Source organism: Molothrus ater, chromosome 1 (genome assembly GCF_012460135.2).
Source record: "Molothrus ater isolate BHLD 08-10-18 breed brown headed cowbird chromosome 1, BPBGC_Mater_1.1, whole genome shotgun sequence".
NCBI lineage: Eukaryota > Metazoa > Chordata > Aves > Passeriformes > Icteridae > Molothrus > Molothrus ater.
In genome coordinates this window covers 44,639,314-44,657,095 of record NC_050478.2, presented here as the reverse complement: position 1 = coordinate 44,657,095, position 17,782 = coordinate 44,639,314, and the positions used below count along the sequence as shown (strand labels likewise).

The following is a 17,782-nucleotide window of genomic DNA, read 5'->3' as shown; positions in this document are numbered from 1 at the left end:
TTAGTTCCATTCATGGCAGAGAGCTGTTGAGATGATGAATGTTGAAAAAACTGTTTACACGCCCTCAGAGACAGACACTTATGGCAGAGAGCCATGGCTATGTTAAAACAATTAAAGGGAGGTATTAATTATGAAAGTGGTAACCACTGAACCAGTTACCATTTGGAAGTCAGGTTTTTGAAGCTGTGACCATAGGTGTAAATCACCTTCCCAACACATACACTTCGTGACACAGTGATACTATGTGGGTGAGGAGAGGGAGGAAGCTACCAGAATACCTCGAATTCACCTCATTCATCATTCACTGTAAACAGACTTCCTTCATGATCAATTCCTCAGCATTACTTCATCGCCAGTGGATGATCCAGAGTTTGCAACAAAAACAAGAGAGCTGTCCTCATGAATTTATGTCTGGCTCTGCCAGTACTGTATACTCACCCTTGTGAATATGCAGGGAATTCACTCCCACTTTGTCGCCCTTGAAGATGGGGTAGTGGCTCTGCTTGTTTGGTAAGCAACACAAACAGCACTGTTTGAGGTGCCACTTCCTTCATACCAAATCATATCAGTGCCAACAGTGCCAGGCAATGATATCATGTTGCACCTTACACCCTCAGAGCATACTCATATGGAAATGAGAGAACTAAAGAATTTGTCCTTGCTTAAATCAAGTAAGAGTTTATTTTTGCAACCCTAATGCTATTTCAACATTTAATAATGTGCATGTCTCTTGACACAATTTTTTTTCCCATCTTCAACACACAGAACTGTTTATCAGTGGCAAAAATCTCTCATTCTCCAAATTTACAAAACCAGGGTTTTTTTTTTCTTATTTAGAAAGCAAACAAATGCAGGTACAAATCCTCCATCTCTGAAGATTTTTAGCCTCTCTTAGACCAGTCACAGAACACCTCTTTCTCCACCTCAAAGCTTAAGTATCAAAATTGAGAACCACAAATCACTCATTTTCTTCAGTTCCTTCCAAAATATTCTCTTAGTAACCTTTCTGTGCCCTCTCAGTGGTCCTTTTCTCAGCATCACATCCTCACCCCTGCCTGTCTGCACCTTTTTCTCCTAGTAGGCTTTAGGCAAATACAATAGTGGCCTTTCCCACTTTCCACCATGACTGATTGAGCAGTAAGGGTGTAAGAGTTAACAAAACTAGTCAGGTTTATTGTTGGTAGCTTTTTGTTGGTAAATAGAATGAGTGTGTTAAAACTACTCAGCACAAACTGCTACAATGCATACTGGTACAAAATAAAAGGTCACTAGAGGCCTCATAGTTGATTATAAGAATAAAGTTTTATTAAATCCCAACATTTAAAGCATTTGTTATACCACAATTTACATATTTTCCAATCCATTCTACAGTAATTATATAATAAATATAATTTTCACAAAGTGACAATACTATTATATTCTGCTATTAATTCTGACATTAATTAACTCCTCCTCAGCCCCCAATGAACTGGCCTTTTAAAGGATGAAATATATATTCATTTAGTTAAGTTCTCTAGATTAAATACTTTACACACACACACATAAAATTTACAAAAAAAAAAATTAAAAATTAAAAAATAAGCAGCACAGCAATTTTTCTTCATCTGAAATACTGAACACAGGTCTGCATTGCGTACACTCAAATCAAACTGGAAAAAGTATAGAAAGAACTTTGAAGGACAGTTAGAGATTGCTGATTAGAGAGATTATAGAAACGGTTCATTCCTTTTATCAAACAGAAAGTTGATATAGGATACTTTCCATTCATCATTAAAAAGGAAAGTAAGAAAAGGCTTTAAAGCCTTTTGGCACAGAAAGAAAGCATTTTAAGTAAGAAGTAAACACCAGTAAACAACCTTTCAGAGGGAGAGATACAAAAAAAGGGGGCAAGAACTAAATTACATCAGGAGAACTCAACGAACGTATGAAATGACAATGACCATTCCTAAAATGATACATATCTGCTTCTGAAAGGATACATAATTATCTTCTAAGAGAGGCACATACAAAGTAATGATAAAATTCTGAGATAGAAGGACCCCTTTAGCTATGTTTTTGCACACACTTGATCAGAATGAAGAGAGAAATAAAAAGGGCAGGGAGAAAAAAGTAAATAATACTAGCATCTCGCTGAGAAACTGACACGATCTAAAATCAGTCCCACAAATGCCTCCTGTTGAGAAACTGGCTTAACAATTGGCCTTCTTAACATGGTAAGAACATTCAGTGCAAAAAGTGTAAAAAGCCTCCTGGACTACTGGCCAGGTGAGAATACTCTGCACCTCTACACCCCGAACACAGCTCTTAACTGAAGGCGAGGTGACAAGTAACCAGAGGGTTACAAGCAATCAAAATTCCTTCCTCATTCCCTTCTATGCCACCACCTGCAAAAAGCAGTGTTGAATACACATGGAAACTTTAGGATACTTAAGTAGAAATAATCACACAATCATAAAAAAAAGTTTACAAAATTATAGGTGGTGAGAAACAGAAATTATCTAATCTGGCAAGCAGAGAGCATGGCTGGTAAGATATTCAGTCTTTCAGAAGAGGACTGACTTCTCCAGCAATTCCACTAACCTTTGTGACACATTTAGAGTATTTCTCATTATTCCTGGGTAAAAATGTAAGATGTTTGTACAGAGGAGCAGGATTCAAAACCAGCCTAGGAATTATATGCTCTGCCTGGAGATGTTCAGAGTGGATGAAGTCAAACCTCAAAATTTAACTTACAAAAACCCTCAAGTTTACAAAGACTACAGTACTTTTCAAACACACCCCTACCTATCTCCTTCAATATGAGAACAGAAGCTGAAGAATGAAACCAAGTGTTTGTGGTTGTCTCGTTCAGAATCACACAGGAAGGCAAGAAAAGACTGAATACCACAGCTCTGGTCTCCTATCCTCAGTCTCCTGAATAAGAACCACTCTCTTTTGCCCCATGCTGTGGGTCTGCCTGAGGGGAATACGGGCACTGCTGGCCACAAAGGCAGAGCAAGGAAAACCCTGTGGCTACAGCTGCAGACTACAGAGGCAGGATTCCCAGGCTCTAATGGTTTGTGATATTTCATGCAGCAGAAATGAGGTGGGAGAGGAGGAGAGTGAAGATGCACAAAAGTAAAGTGTTTCATCAGCCTGGACAAAAGTCACACATTATTTTACATTCTGGCTTTCTTACATGAATGCAAAGATATAGAAACAAGAATGTTTGTATCAATTATTCTCTAATACCTCAAAATTCCCACAATTATGTTAATTTATGATAAGCCCTCCTATGAAGGAGGGAAAGAAATCCTCTATTCATTATCGCATAGCAGTGTCTCTCCTATGTGCCCATCAGACAACCAGGACACTGACATGCAAATGCTCTTAGGGAAAGTCATCTGCTGCAGAGTTTAGTCTCATTAAAAGAGGGCATAATTTACTTAAATATTAAAGCCTTTAACAAATTTCAAGCATTAACTTATTTGCATTGTATTGAAATAGCATCTACTTACTCTTGCAAGAGAAAAATGATGGAGGAGAAATTAGGCAGAAAGAAAAAAAAATACAGAACGAAGACAAAAGACTCTGAGTATTTCAGCTTTGGAATTAGTGCTTTATATAAGGAGGTACTGTATGGTCAGACAGCAAAAGAAGTTAATTTTGGAATTCTCCTAATTTGCTTTTATTAGAGCTATTTTCAGTAAACAATTACTGGATGCCCAACTATTCTGGGGAAAATGCCTGAGAAAGACAGCTACTTTCACCTTTTGGTGTCAGTCTCACCAAACTTTTTGCATGCTGCAGAGAGCTAGGAGGATAAAAATATCCAGTCTCAACTAAAAAAAAAAAAAGCAACCCTAAACTCTTCCTTTCCCACAACAACTCTAGCATAAGCCTCCCAGAGTTTACATACTCAGTGCACATTCTTGCAGGCCTTTCTGCAAAGGACACATCAGTGACTTCATTGCACAAGCTCAGAACTTCATCTGCCTGAGATTTGGTAAGGCAGCTGCCTGATGGACACCCAACAGTGGAACATGAAGTAGCTGCAGGACACAGGTATTACTAAACATGCACAGGACACACATTATTTCCATGACATCAGTGTTATCTTTAAGTGCAGAACCTCAAAAATAATGAAGTCAAAGACATAATTACTTCAGTAATTTAACATGTCCCAAATTTCTTTCATAGGCCCAAGACACTATTAGTGTTTTCTGCTCAAACTTAACAGAACCTTCTAAAGTTCAGCCCAACGCATCTTCTCCGGCTTCCCCAAAAAAGGATTTGCTTTCATAGTAGAAGAGCCAATATACTGGCCAAAAAACCAAAAAAAACTCCTCAAGGAGAACGTAGAATAATCTCTGTTATTTCAGCTCTGCTGCCCAGCCTCATGGGTATTCCATAGTACATCGTCCCCGGGCTGACATAGACGAAGGTATTCTGCCCAACTTGGTACAAGCCAACAAAGAATGGATTCAGCAGATAAGCTCCAGCATTTAGAGGGAAAATCTGCCCTCCATGAGTATGGCCAGAGAGAATTAAATTTATGTCTGGTCTCTCCTGAAGGGCCCACTTTGCAGCAATTGGCTGATGAGCTAGGAGCACTATTGCATGCTCACTGCTACAACCTCTGAGAGCTTTTTTCAAATCCATGCCATGTCCCGAATAGCGCAACACATCTGCTTCAATATCATCCACGCCAGCCAGGCAGAACCAGTCAGAAGTGCTCTTTGGTGAAACAATCTTCACATTCTCATTATGCAATGGCTGAATGTTAAATGATTTTAACAGCTCGAACCAGTTGCTAACATCTGAGGTGTAGTACTCATGGTTTCCTGTGACAAAGTAAGTCCCCAAAGGAGAATCAAGTTCTCCAAGAGGCTCAACAGCAGGTCGTATGATCTTTGCCTCAGCATCAGACAGGTCCCCAACAATCACGGTGATGTCTGGTTTTAAAGCCTTAACCATTCTCACTATCATGGCAAGCTTGGTCTTCCCAACTGTAGGCCCCAGATGGATATCTGAAAGCAACACCACTTTCAGGTTATTCATTGCTGAGGGCAGCTTATGAACTGGAATCTCCACTGAATTCACAGTAGGGGGCTGGGAAGCATTTAACAGCCCAATAACAGTCAGCACAACAGTCAGCAAGACTGCCAGAACTGGTTTCAGTGCTGTTCTGTTCTTGTTGCCAGTGCCTGCCTTAGCGCCTCTCCCAGCCAAGAACTTGTAAGCCTGCTCTACAGAGCCTAGAGTGAAGAGGAAGAAGATGAGAATAATATAGGCCCCCAAGCAAGTGTAGGCAGCTAAAGAAAAGAAATAGGGCTCTTCTGCAACAAGAAATAGCAATGTAAAGAAGCTTGAGTGAGCCAAAGCTAGAAACATGAACACAGCTATTTTCCACAGCATGAAACAGAAGGAGCTGGCAGCTGAAGATCTGGTGAACGTGGTGACTGTGCTTCTCCAAACATGAAGAGATCCCATCAACATGAGTGTATTAGCAAATAGTGCCATTTGCAGCCTTAGAAGCCAGCGCCGTGTCCTGAAATCGAGTTTTTCTGCCAGGTAACTCCGTGATAGCATCATGGAGAAGAAAACCACTCCTGCAGCCACTGCAGCCTTGGCTTCAATGGGCAGTTGCTTGAAGGAGATCATCCTTGCTTCCTGTCTGTTCTCTTCTGTTCTGCAGAAGTCTCCAGAAGTCAATAATGTGGTTATGAAGGGATGCCTTGGGTCAACAAAGCCTGCAACCAGGAACCAGTATGAGCCGCTTTAAAATATTACACACATTCCCTTTTTCCCAGACTGCAATAAAGGACTGTTACTCTACATACTACACAAGATGCTGGGTCATGCAGAATCACTGCTGTAACGACATAGAGGAGATGTCCTGAAGTGGAGTAAATGAGACAACAGAAAAGACTGGATGCTGGAAGTCTCCTTCCAAGCTCCCTGTCTGCCTCCCTCAATCATTTCTCCCCCATACCCCCTTTTCTTTTAAACACTCTTTTCTCATCAAGACTTCCTAATAGTAGATGGCAATGCATCGCAACAGGGGTGCAATGAGTCCTGGGAAAAAACATTATAGCATTTGTAAATCCCATACATGTTCTGGGACTGCTTCTGATATTAACTTAATACATGATTTCTGTTCTTCTTGCCAAGCAGTTGGCTCCATCTGAAAAGCAGGCATCACCCTACATCATTCTTACCAAATGCAAGAGGCTCTACTAACACATGCTACAGCAGCAGTGAAATCCCCACTGGAACAGATGTAACTGTGGTCCCAGAAACTGCAGATGATCAGCAGATATCCTCGCCTGCCGTTGTGAATCAGATTTCTCCAAAGCCCTGGAAATCAGTAGGATCAGTGAAACTCACACTGTGTTTTGCTACTCACTTCCAGCTCACTTCCACTACATGTAGAGTTTTCCAAGACTCAACACCTGTTCTAGTATATCCTGGTCTAACAGGATGCAACCAGGTTGAAAAGGGATTAAAATACCACACCCTGCTCCTTTAGATGGGAGCACAGAATCTAATGCATGACTGCTCACAGCCTGGAAACAAGCAAGCAAGGATCAGTTATGTTTGAATGGTAGCAGTATTCCCTGGTTTGCTCTGTATTTTGCTCAGTCACGTGTTTCTATCAATGCTCAGGGTCGCACATTTCTATTTAGAAGAAACCTATTGTTTTATTTTAATCATAGATGAAAAAAGTTTGGGTAGTCTTTCATAACATACAACAGAGACCATGTCTGACATAACAGCCCCATAATAGCACAATTATTTTCAAAACACTTCCTGCCACACTTAGAGAAAGCAAGCAATCATTACAGCCAAAAATATCTCAGAACTAGGGCACAAAACCAGCATTGTAGGGCTCAGCAGTGAGCCTAAGCCCAGAAGTCTGCAAACCCCAGTTTGCGGTTGCTTATCTGCTGCATATGTCCTCTCAAGCTAATTTAAAAGAATATTAGCACATCTGTGATGACAGGACCCTGATCTATTTTGAGGACTAGACCAAGTTTTTAAAAAACCCCTTCCCTTACTGCTTGTGTCAGGGAACTGTGGGCTGATAAAGGAAATTGTGCCTGTCAGCCTCAGCTCCTCAAACCCTCTCAGTTGTTACTAAACTACTCTTAAGAAATAGTGCTATTTTGCACGTATGTCTCTACAGAAAACACACAGAGCTAGGAAGATAAGAGCACAATAAATGCCCTACTGATTCAAGTCCATAGGTCCTCTAGGCACCATGCAATACTCTGTCTGGACAACAGCAGTAAGAAACACTGTTTAAATAAATTACAGGACCCTGGCCACAGTCTGTGGTCTGCTCCCTCGTAGTCGTTCAGCTGAAACAGCTGCTACACTAGGGATATTAGAGGGCAAATCCTTGCACAGTCATTTGTTGTGAAAATGGATGTTGGAAAGTCTAGGATGTTGCTTATGAGCATGAGGTATTTGAATTTGGCAAATCCATTTTTTTTAAATCTGTTGAGTACTATCTGGTTTTACAACCTGCCATGGCAGCAAATTCTCGCAACGATGCATTTTTACAGTATTTTATCTGTTTAAAACGAACCTATTAAATCCCCCATAAGTGCTAATACTACCAAGCTTGAAGAGTATTTGTTCTTGCCTGCCACCTTCAAAATTTTGGAAGACTCAGCAACCTCATCCTTAAGAAAGCACAACTAACTGTGGCCCAATCTTCCCTTCCATAAGGTCTCGCATGATGTTGCTCTATTTTTCAAACATCTTTAACCACCCGTGCCTCATCCAACTACAACATCTACCACGGTAATAGGATCACTCTGCCTTCAACTCGAGGCATAAACCACGAGACCTGTGGAGCATGAGGATTCGTCCTTAGGCTGTGGTATTGTGTCCCCCGGGACAAGGCGGCTACAACAGAATCTATGCAGAACAGGAAAAACCTCTTTCCCTCCCCTCACACAGCACAGGACGAGCACGTTTTCCCACGGGATCTACCAGCAGTGTCGGTACCGGTTTCCCCACGGCCCCGGGTTGCTCAGCGAGGCCTCCGCGATTCCCGGGCGCGCAGGGAGTCCCGGCGCCGGCAGCACCGCTCCGGCCGGGCGGCACCGCCAGCCCTTCCACACCTCCGGCGGGCCGGGAGCGGCCGCCCTGCTCGGGAGAAGGGCACGGACCCCTCCCTGCCTCGGCTCCGGGCTCTCCCCCCCTCGGCGCAGCCACAAGCCCGGCACCCGCGTCCTGTGCGCCGCCCATGAGCCCTGAATCGCTCGTGGTTTAAAAATGGACCGAGGCGAAGCGCCTTCCTCCAGCGGCGGCAGGAGGCCCCTGCCAGCCCTCCCTCGGCCACGGCGGCCCCCGCGCCCCTCAGAGCCGGCCCCCGCTGCCCCCGGGTGTCCCTGGCGGAGGGGGAGGCGAGGCGGGCACTCACCGCCGCCCGGAGGAGCGCGGCCAGGGCGGCCAGCGGGAGCAGGAGCCGCAGCATGGCGGGCGGCAGCCAGGAAACGGCGGCGTCAGCTGACGGCTCCGCCGGGAAACGGCCGGCGCAGGACGGGCATCCCTCCTCCTCCCTCCGCACCGGCACCGCGGCAGCGGCGCTCCACCCCTCCGAGCCCGGCCTCCTCCTGCCCTCTCCTGCCGGGACGCCCCCCCCGGCAGCCCCGCCTGATGCCCCGCGGCTGGGCGCGCTGCTTGCCGTGTTCCGGCACTGCTGTGCTGTGTCAGCAGCTCGCAGGAGACTTCGGGATCCAACCTCCGATGCTGAATACATCCAAGGTTTTCTCCCGCACAGAAGTTTCCTAGATGGAAAGGTCTTGCTGACCTTTGTCTCCCCTGGGCAGCCCATCACCCTGACGGGAAGCACGGGGCCTGGGTGCTCTCCTTCCCCTGTTAAAGCACTGTCATCCTTTCTCGAGAGCCCTGCAGTTAAACTAAGAGACAGCCGCCAATGCGGAGTACATCTCCAAAGATTGCTCCCACACAATAAGTGCCGGGACAGAAAGCTGATTCTGGCCTTTTGTGCTCAGTGCTCAGACCATCATCTGCAGCAGCACACACACTCCGGCTGGTCCAAGGCCGAGGGCTTGCCCCAGCTCCCCAGAGGAATGACAGAACAGCCGCAGCCTTTGCCGTCTTGGCTGGGCAGAAAGAGGCATTTTCCCAGGGGACCTCACTAACTAGTTCCCAGAACGGCCTGAATTTTGCTCACTTCATATCCAGAGTTGAAGTTTTGCTGGCAGTTTTCCTCTGTCAGCAGAGATTTTAAACTTGATTGCCTCATGATTGCTTTGGCCAAGAAAGCCATAAATCATCACTCAAGAAAGTCACGAATCATCACTTTGCCCACAAGTCCCTCTCTGTTAATAAGCAACAAATCAAGGAGGGCACCTTTCCCAGTCAGTTCTCATAGTACCTGCACCAAGAGGTATAGGTGCTTCAGGAATCTTATGGACCTGTTATCAGCTATGTTGATTTACAGGTACTTCTTAGTTGCTTAAAGACTAATTTGTTGGTGTTGTCATCCTGGCTGGGTGGCCTATAGTAGCCTCCCACAATAACACCCACTTTATTTGTTTGTCCTTTAATCCTTACCTGGAGGCTCTCTTATGCCAGTGACTGTGCATCTCTGGGGCTGAGCCAAGGCTTTTAAGCTCCTCTTGCTTTTTCCTCATGCTGTGTGTAGAAGCACTTCAAATACAGTTCTTGGTACCCAGTGCTGCATGTAGCCAACTAAGAATCTCACTGGCACACAGCCTCTCAATCTTTGGTGTGCCATTCCTTTGCTCATTCATGGTGAGTCTCATTTTATCCCTTTGCCCTGCACACTTCTGCAGGGAGTTAACTCAAGAGTTAAAAGTCACAGTATGAGCCAGCCTGCAGCGTGAGTAACAAAGCCATTGGTTCTCCTAAAATAGTAGTTGGACCTGAGACCTATAAAGTTTTTCTATCCCTTGGGAACAGATGCAGTGAAAAGAATGTTTACTCTAAAATGGGTACTCCAAACTAGGCAGGCAGGCACAGGCAGCTCCCAATTTAATTAAGAATACACAGCACAGGTATATGAAGACCTAACAGAAATGAGAATGTTTAACACCAGCCTTTGGGGTCTGGTTTGTCTGTCCCTGCTTACCAAGTGCTCTGTAAAAGGAGCTGCTGGTGACATAGCTCTTTACAGGAATTGCTAAAACATTCCATGCCAGCAAACAGGAATTGGGTTCACAGAAATATGTATATATATATATATATATATATATAGTGGTAAAAACTGGGTAACTGCGTGTCTTCAGTACCTAGACTTTAAACCTGTTCTATTTTTGTGGAGGAAAAGTGTTGCTACACTTAGGGTAATGTAAATAATACTTTTTTTCCTTCATGCTCTGTGTTTGCAACCCATCCTTACAGCCAAAACTACTATTTCAGCTATTTTTAGAAGTTTACCTGGCTGGGCTGATGCATTTTTGTGATGGGTGTTCTAATTGCCAGAGGCAGTCAGAGAGTTTTCAAGCTGGTTTTCTACTCTTAACTCCCCACCCTTCTGAAGAGAAGGAAAAGTTTAATGACTGTAAACCCATGCTGGAACAAGACCCTTTTTTTTCCTCTTTATGGAAATCCCCAGGGACCCCTGCGTGTAATCTACATAAACAAGTAACCTGTCTGAAATAGCAATCAGAGGCACTGATTTCACTGACTCACTTATCTCATAGAGGACAGTGAATTGCAGCCACAGCTTCTCCCCTAAACGGATCGTCTGAGGAGTTCTTGAACCTCTCAAGCAGCCTGCTTGGAATGAAGCAGATTGATGTCCTCTTTTTACCCAAGGAAAGGAAAATTGGCATGTTAAAAGATACAGATTTACTGCAAACATGGTGCAATTTTCACTGTGAAAAAAGGAAACTTCTTGGTCATGCTCAGAAGAGGATATAACCTTAAGTTTTGTTTTATTTCTGCAAAATCTTTCCAGTTAAGTAAAAGCTAATGTCAAGCTAAGTACTTCTCTGCCTATAGTACCTGTAATAAATGAAGAGCTTTAAAAATCATCCCCAAATAATGCTTAAGCACCTCAAAGTTAAAAAGAAGACAGAAGAAGTGCCGGTGGCTTTAGTTTTCTCACTTTAAACAAAACAAAAAACAGTGTTTCACTTGCAAGTTCTCTTGATGAACATGAAAGCAATATATTTGTAAGGAAAACAGAGGTGCTTAGTTTTGCACCAATATGAGCTGAAGGGAAATCACAAGTTATCTCACAGTGCATGCTGATATTGCAAGAGCTGACTGCCTTGTCTCTGATTTTGCTTGAAAGGATCTAACTATGGATGGCATTGAGTAAGCATACAAATCAGGAACCAGTTTGGCAGAAATTTGGTAAGAGGACAAACATTCACACTGTTCTGCTTCTGTTCGCATTCTTGGGGGCAAAAAAGCTGCTGTTGTCAGCAACACTCACTTAATAAATGTCATGTGGCAGAAAAGTGATGAACAGATTAGCAGCTGCCTGTGTTCTGGTCTGGAGGTTTATCTACCCTGAGGGCTTTTAGTACAGTGGGACTGGCTCTGTAAAGTGGTGGGTTAAATTATACTTATTACTTTGCTTCCAGGGAGAATTAAACTAAGTCTGATTAAAGTCACTTAAATCCTGAATGTGAGGGCTCAGATTCACGAAGGAGAGACCAAAGGATGTGAAGATCCTTTGCATCAGAGGCTTTGCTCATGGGCATGCCTTTACCCTACTGCAGTTAATGTAGCTCTCCCAATGCTGAATCAGCTTGCATTATACCAAGGGCCAAGCGAGCTTGAATTACAGATAATTACTGTGGATCCACCATCAGGCAGCCATTTGGAAGCTCAGGGTAACTTGTCCCTAATCCCAGAGTCTATGCCTGTGTTTTCACATGTGCTTTCCTTAGCAGGTGCCCTGGGGTTTGGCTGAGATCTACTCCCCCTCTTCTGTTTTTTCTGCAGGATGGCCCAGGAGGTAGAAGAGGCCAAGTCCTGTACAGTGGTAGCATCATAAAGACCTATGCCTGTAGGAGGAGCTCATGAGTTTCATGAGGGGTTTCAAGATGACAACCAATTATTAGAGATACACAGACACCTTAGGGGAGATTTTGTAGTGGAGCACTGAGCATCCTGGGCTCCTTCCCCTTGGAAGGAGATGCTTTGCTGCTGACATGAGCATGGTGCCAAGTAACAGTAGAGCCCAACCCAAAACCTAGCCAGAATCACTGTTTTCTCCATAATTTGAACTGAGCCTGACTGTGATTTGGAAATTTCCTTGAAGTCTCAGTCAAACGAGCATTGGTCACAGCTGAACACCATCATTAAAGCAAAGCCCCATGGTGCTCAGACTTCCTGCAGAGAGGGGAACTTAAGTCAGCATCATTTGCATGCCAGCTTACCAGAAAGAAGACATAAGAGGTGCAAGTTCATGCTTTTATTAACCACTTCTCACTGCCTTTTCAAAGTCTTCCCTGCCACACTCTTCTGGATGGTTGTCACATAAAGATGTGCCACCAGTGGGGACTTTGTGGGACTGTTTGCCATCTTGCCCTGGGTCTCCCCACTTTCTACAGCAGGAATAGCCTGGCCTTTCCTCTTGAAGGCCCGGCTATACTTTTGGTTTGCTCCCTTTTGCTGTTGTTTGCAAAGCACGTGGTGTTGCAGGGCATGAGACAGACCCTGCAATCTTGACTCCTGCCTGCTGGCAGCCTTGGCAGGCAGCAGTGGGAAGCTGTGACCTTGGGTCAACCTGGAGAGGGCAGCACTAGACCCGGCTGCTCATTCCTGTCCCAGCCTCCCAAAAAGACACTGGAAGCTGCCCAGAGGAGCCCACTTCTTGTTCAAGGGTGCTTTTTCTGCCCAGTGAAAGTGTTCTGCAGCAGGACACAGCCTAGGAGCAATATCTGATTTGCACTGTGCTAGATGATGCACATGAGCAGAAAATTGATGGTATGAGACATTGTCCTTTTGGTATCAAAAGAGCTTACCAGGAAAAAAACCCAAAATAAAAATAAAAGAAAGAGAAGATTACCACATGTGTTTGAGCCACCTAAAACATGAAAACCACAGAGTAAGCAGTCTGTGACAGGTCTAATCAGGCTGAGGCCCCAGGAGCACACACTCAGCTCAGCCTACTAAGAGGTTAATTGTAGGTGTAAAGAGCAAACATTACATGCAGAGTGTGACTCCTGGGTGCCACATCCAGGCTGGTCCCCTTGCAGCAACTGTCCCGATGAGTCCCCTCACTCCTCCGCTATTCATGTCTCTCTTTCCCATGAGCAGCCTCCATGGAAAAGGAACTAAATTACAAATCACCTATTTTTTTTTCCCCACCGAACTGGCCCAGTTACAATGATCTTTTTGTTTGCAATTTAAGGTAGGTTTGACAGCTAGAAGAAAATAACATAAAAAGGCTCCCTGGGGATACACAGCTCTGCACCCTTCACCAGATGCTTCAATGACACGTTAGAAGTAAGTTCTGGGGAGAAATCAGGAGCTTACTGACTGCTGCCAGCCACAGCCATAGGTGCTTTTTGTCAGCCCACAATGAGCAGTCAGAGGGAAGTCAGAGCATGAACATGGGCCATTTCCCCATGGAGGAGGTTTGGCTCCATCCGCTTCTGCTGTGGTTTCTGCAAGGCAGCCTCTTGGTTACATGAGCTGCTTCTGAACGGGTCTGGAGGAAAGGTCTGTGCTAGTTGAAGGTCCCCAGTAGCACTGACTCACCTTGTGTTGTCACAAGGCATTATTCTGTACAAGCTGGTGCAGAACATGTGGAATACTTAGGTGCATCTGTGTTGCCTCGAGCTCACCAGGCTCAGCTACCTTTTGTGATGATGGACTGACTAGAAAAGCAATCTACAGCAGAAAAAGCCCAATATTTTTTTGTTTACTGGGGCTCAATTATCAGCTTTGCAGGCCAACAGCAATGAGCACCGTGCCTAAACTCACAGATAAGAAAGAGAAGTTGCAGGTAGAGATTAATCACTTGCTGCAGAGGATGCAAGTATTTAAGACTGCTAAGTACTACTAAAGCCAGGTACTTTTCCTTCTTAGTTGCTAAATAATTTTAGAGGAAAATTTCAATTTTTCTCATGTATCTTTTGCAAGATACAGTACTTTTAGATTACTTTTTACATGTGCACACTGGGGAGCCTATAGCTTGATAAAAATGAGATAGCGGTAACTGTAGTGCATCCAAGGACTTAATCAGCACAGTGCCACAGAGAAGCTCAAGACCTAATATAGGCTAAATGTAAATTTGTAAAATGGAAATAAGTAAATAATTCAAATCAGCAGCATCAATTTCGATGTGGTTTGTTCATCTTCCGGCCAGAGCTGTTTCAAGGAGTTGAGGTTTTTATTAAAAGTAGAAGAAGAAGAAGCACAAGGAAGAGGGTCACAGTCCTGCTTCAGAGTTGTTTCAAATCAGTTATTTTTCCCCATCTTTCCTCTCCAGGCTACGGAGCTTCCTTCAGGACTGAGGAGCAATCTGGCTGAAGATGGCAGCTGCAAATGTTGTGAGTAAACAGCTATGTCACTGTTCATCTCCTTTTCCTTCCCCCCCTCTTTGTCTCCATCAGTTTTCTGCCTCTTTCAAGCCACTGGTACTATCCCAATGTAGCAGTAACACAAGGACTTCTTCTCCACCTCTTTCCAAGCAGGGCATTTTGCCTTTTGTTATGTATTTGAAGCCAAGCAAGCCATGGTTTGAATTCTGACAGACATAATGCTTTCACCACCAGCCATTTTCATAATTGAAGTTGGCTGGATGTCGTGAACTGCTCTTTTGTGAGTTTTTCACTCAGTGGGTCATTTTTATAAATCTCTGCTGTGCTGCACACCCAGAGCAATCTGAAATTATCTGTTTCACTGGCATCCCTTGCAATTTTTCATTTAAATGGAATAAATTAAGCATTTTAATTGCATCTGGTGGAGAGGGGCAAATGAACGTTTTACTGAGCCTCTCAACACAAATTTACTAGATGTCGTATTGCAGGTCACACATCCTGGCAAGAGTAGCTTGGATTACTACAGGAATGACAGCATGGTGCTGTCCCTGTGTGAGAACCCAGTGAACAACAGCACAGACTTCATGTGTGACAAGAGGCAGGTCAGGCAGTTTGCTCAAGCCTTCCTGCCAGTGTTTTTCTGGCTCATCTTCGCTGTGGGCACAGTGGGGAACACCTTGGTCGTGCTTGTCTATTGCAAATACCACTTCAGGAGGAGCATGATGGATCTGTACCTGTTGCACCTGGCCATCGCTGACCTCCTGCTCCTATTCACCTTCCCCTTCTGGGCCAAGGCTGCTTCCGACGGATGGATCTTTAAGGACTTCATGTGCAAAGTGGTCAACAGCATGTATAAGATCAATTTCTATGGCTGCAGCTTGCTTCTAACCTGCATCAGCTTTGACAGGTACATCACTGTAGTGCAAGCGATGAAAGCTAAAACTTGTAAGCGAAGGTGGCTCCTGCACAGCAGGCTCATGTGCCTGGCTGTCTGGCTGACATCTGTGAGCCTGTGCATCCCAGAACTCATTTACAGCCAGAGCACACAGGTGGGTGACGTAACAGTTTGCAAAATTATGTACCCACCAAATGTCAGTGTGATCTTCAGAGTTACGGTCCTGGCCTTGAAAGTCATCATAGGATTCTTCCTCCCGCTCCTTGTCATGGTGATTTGTTATGCCCTTATCATCAACACCCTCCTACAGGCCAAAAGATTTCAAAAGCAGAAGTCGCTGAAGATCATCACCATGATCCTCACTGCTTTCCTCCTCTCTCAGTTCCCATACAATATTGTTTTGCTGGTCAAAGCCATCAACACCTACACGGGGGTGGTGCACAGTTGTCAGGTTGCCAACCAGCTGGACATAGGGCTGCAGGTCACCCAGATCATTGCCTTCCTCCACAGCTGCCTCAACCCTTTCCTCTATGTCTTTGCTGGTGAGCGGTTCAGGATGGCACTGGGCAGGATGATGCAAAGCTGTGGCTGCTGCTGGAGCAGGGCCCAGGAGCACACCTCTGCCTGTGACAGCCAGGAGCACAGCTCAAACTGGTCCTTTGCCATGCTGGGGGGGCGGCGAGTCAGGAACTCCCTGATCCTCAACACTCACTGGACCTCCTCTGTCATGTCCCCTCCTTGCAAAGTCATCCTGTAAGTTAGTCCTCACCTTCTCCTCTCCAGAGAAGTACCAAGCTCTTTGGAAACCCTCTGTATACCCCAAAGATTATCCCAGAGGTGCAGAAAGGGTTGGGGACCTGCCTTTGATGTGTGAGAACCAACTGAGGGTTGCTGGCTGGGAGAACAGGAAACCTTTGGCAGATGAGAGCAAAATGGAACCATATAAACATTTATATGCTATAAACAGAACTGTCACAAAAAATATCTTTGTGACAGCTGGCCCATCTGCAGCTCAGACCACAACCTGAAATAACAAGTCTCGCAGCAGGTGATAAACCCAGCTACGGCTGCAACACAGGCAGATGAAGCTTTCTGTCCATAGGAAGCAGCAAGAGGGGGCCCAGCCTTAATTTGCTTTCACACCAGGTTCCCCTATGAATGTAGCCTGACTTGGGAGCCCTGCCAGATTCCTACACCAGATCCTGTCCTGTGTAAAGGAGAATGGCCTTTAGCTCTGACACTGGTTTGTAGCAGTGACCAAATGCTACTCTCTGTGCCTGGGCAAATGCAACACTGTTTGGCTGCATAGGTGTTTTTTCTTGCAAAGAAAAGCCAGTTGTTCATGTACATAAAATGGGCATTGCAGAATGTGGTCTGTCTTTCTCCTGTATTTTAGCTGTGTGATGTCAGGTATGATGGCTGGTGTTTTGATACTGGAAAGAAATCACACTTCACAATAATAAATAAGGGCTTTGGAGACATTGAGTTTTCTGTCCTGGGATATTTGCTGTATGGTGCAAAGCTGTCATAAACCAGAACAGAAAAACCAAACCCATGGTTCAGCTGACCACCAGTAATGCACCGATATCTTTGGAAAGCATATTTAACCTAGGACCAGCAAGACAGGGAGTAATTAAGCGTCAAACCTAATGAAATTTGGAATGAGACATCAGGTTGTGGAGGCTGCCCTTCCCAGAAGTGGTGTGCTGTAATGCATCCCAAAAACTGAGCCCACAGGGCATCATTTATCTGTTCCCCCTTGCTCATCCCTCCCAGGGACATGGTCTCACCTGTCCTGCCTGACCACAGCCTGCACCTCCCACTCTTCAATTGCAGGTTGTAGTGCTCAGGAGGCTTTGTTTTAAATAATCTCATCTAATCTGGTTTGCCTTCTGGTACTTAGCTCTTCCAGGGAAAAAGGGTTTTCATTGTGCATTTATCATTAAAGCATGTTGGTAAACAAGAGCTTTCTGCACAGTTTGGTGCTGCTTTTCTAGCTAATCGGGTATACCTAGGCAGATGGGGTTCAAGTTTCATATACATTTATTAGGATTTTTTTTTTACCTTTTCCTTAGAAAGAAAAATAGTCAAAGATGTATATAGTTTTCACTGTATGCATAAGAAGGGTGTGGGGGGTTTTTGTAATTTGTGCTCAGCAAACAGAAGTCAAAATTAAATAAAGGCACCTGCCACATACACCAAAGGGATGAACTGATTGTTTCTTGCCCACACATCCTTCCCAGTTTGGATCCATACACATAACCTGTTTGCAATCACAGCATTTATCCCTCTCAAAAGAGGCCAAAGGAAAACTTTGCTAAGAGGGTCTATTTCAAATATCTAACCCTTGTGGTGTGGAAGCTGCAGTTGATAACCCTGCAGGCACCAGAGCAGG

The 17,782-nt window shown here is 44.6% G+C and overlaps 3 protein-coding genes across 5 annotated transcripts in view; 1 reads left to right on the top strand and 2 right to left on the bottom strand.

Annotated features, from left to right (window-relative positions):
* Nucleotides 1-8,540, bottom strand: part of GLB1 (galactosidase beta 1) — a 41,662-nt gene extending 33,122 nt beyond the window's left edge. The window contains exon 1 of the mRNA XM_036406253.2: nt 8,417-8,540. Coding sequence (XP_036262146.1) covers nt 8,417-8,470 — 54 coding nt within the window. The 5' untranslated portion in view covers nt 8,471-8,540. The remainder of the gene's footprint in view (nt 1-8,416) is intronic.
* TMPPE (transmembrane protein with metallophosphoesterase domain) lies at nt 1,284-8,505 on the bottom strand. Of its 3 annotated transcripts, none has more exons than XM_054515253.1 (3): nt 8,417-8,474; nt 6,201-6,339; nt 1,284-5,732 (listed from the first exon to the last, which is right to left on the bottom strand). In XM_054515253.1, exon 3 carries the CDS (start codon nt 5,641-5,643, stop codon nt 4,327-4,329), a length of 1,317 nt encoding a protein of 438 aa, XP_054371228.1. In that variant the 5' UTR covers nt 5,644-5,732; nt 6,201-6,339; nt 8,417-8,474; the 3' UTR covers nt 1,284-4,326. The 3 variants fall into 3 exon arrangements, with proteins under 3 accessions (XP_054371228.1, XP_054371227.1, XP_036262147.1); XM_054515252.1 differs by having other exon boundaries at nt 6,224-6,339; nt 8,417-8,468; XM_036406254.2 differs by lacking the exon at nt 6,201-6,339 and having other exon boundaries at nt 8,417-8,505.
* On the top strand, nt 8,469-16,144 carry LOC118695166 (C-C chemokine receptor type 9-like). Its single transcript, XM_036396589.1, has 2 exons — nt 8,469-8,939; nt 14,981-16,144. The coding sequence occupies exons 1-2, from the start codon at nt 8,469-8,471 to the stop codon at nt 16,142-16,144; spliced, it is 1,635 nt and encodes a 544-aa protein (XP_036252482.1).
* The last annotated feature ends 1,638 nt before the right edge of the window (nt 16,145-17,782 follow it).

What these genes read in the sequence shown, in the direction of transcription:
- LOC118695166 (XM_036396589.1), top strand. Translation starts at nt 8,469, where the DNA reads ATGGCGGGCGGCAGCCAGGAAACGGCGGCGTCAGCTGACGGCTCCGCC. An exon ending in GAGACAGCCGCCAATGCGGA is followed by an intron (nt 8,940 to 14,980) that starts GTACATCTCCAA and finishes GTCGTATTGCAG; the next exon opens with GTCACACATCCTGGCAAGAG.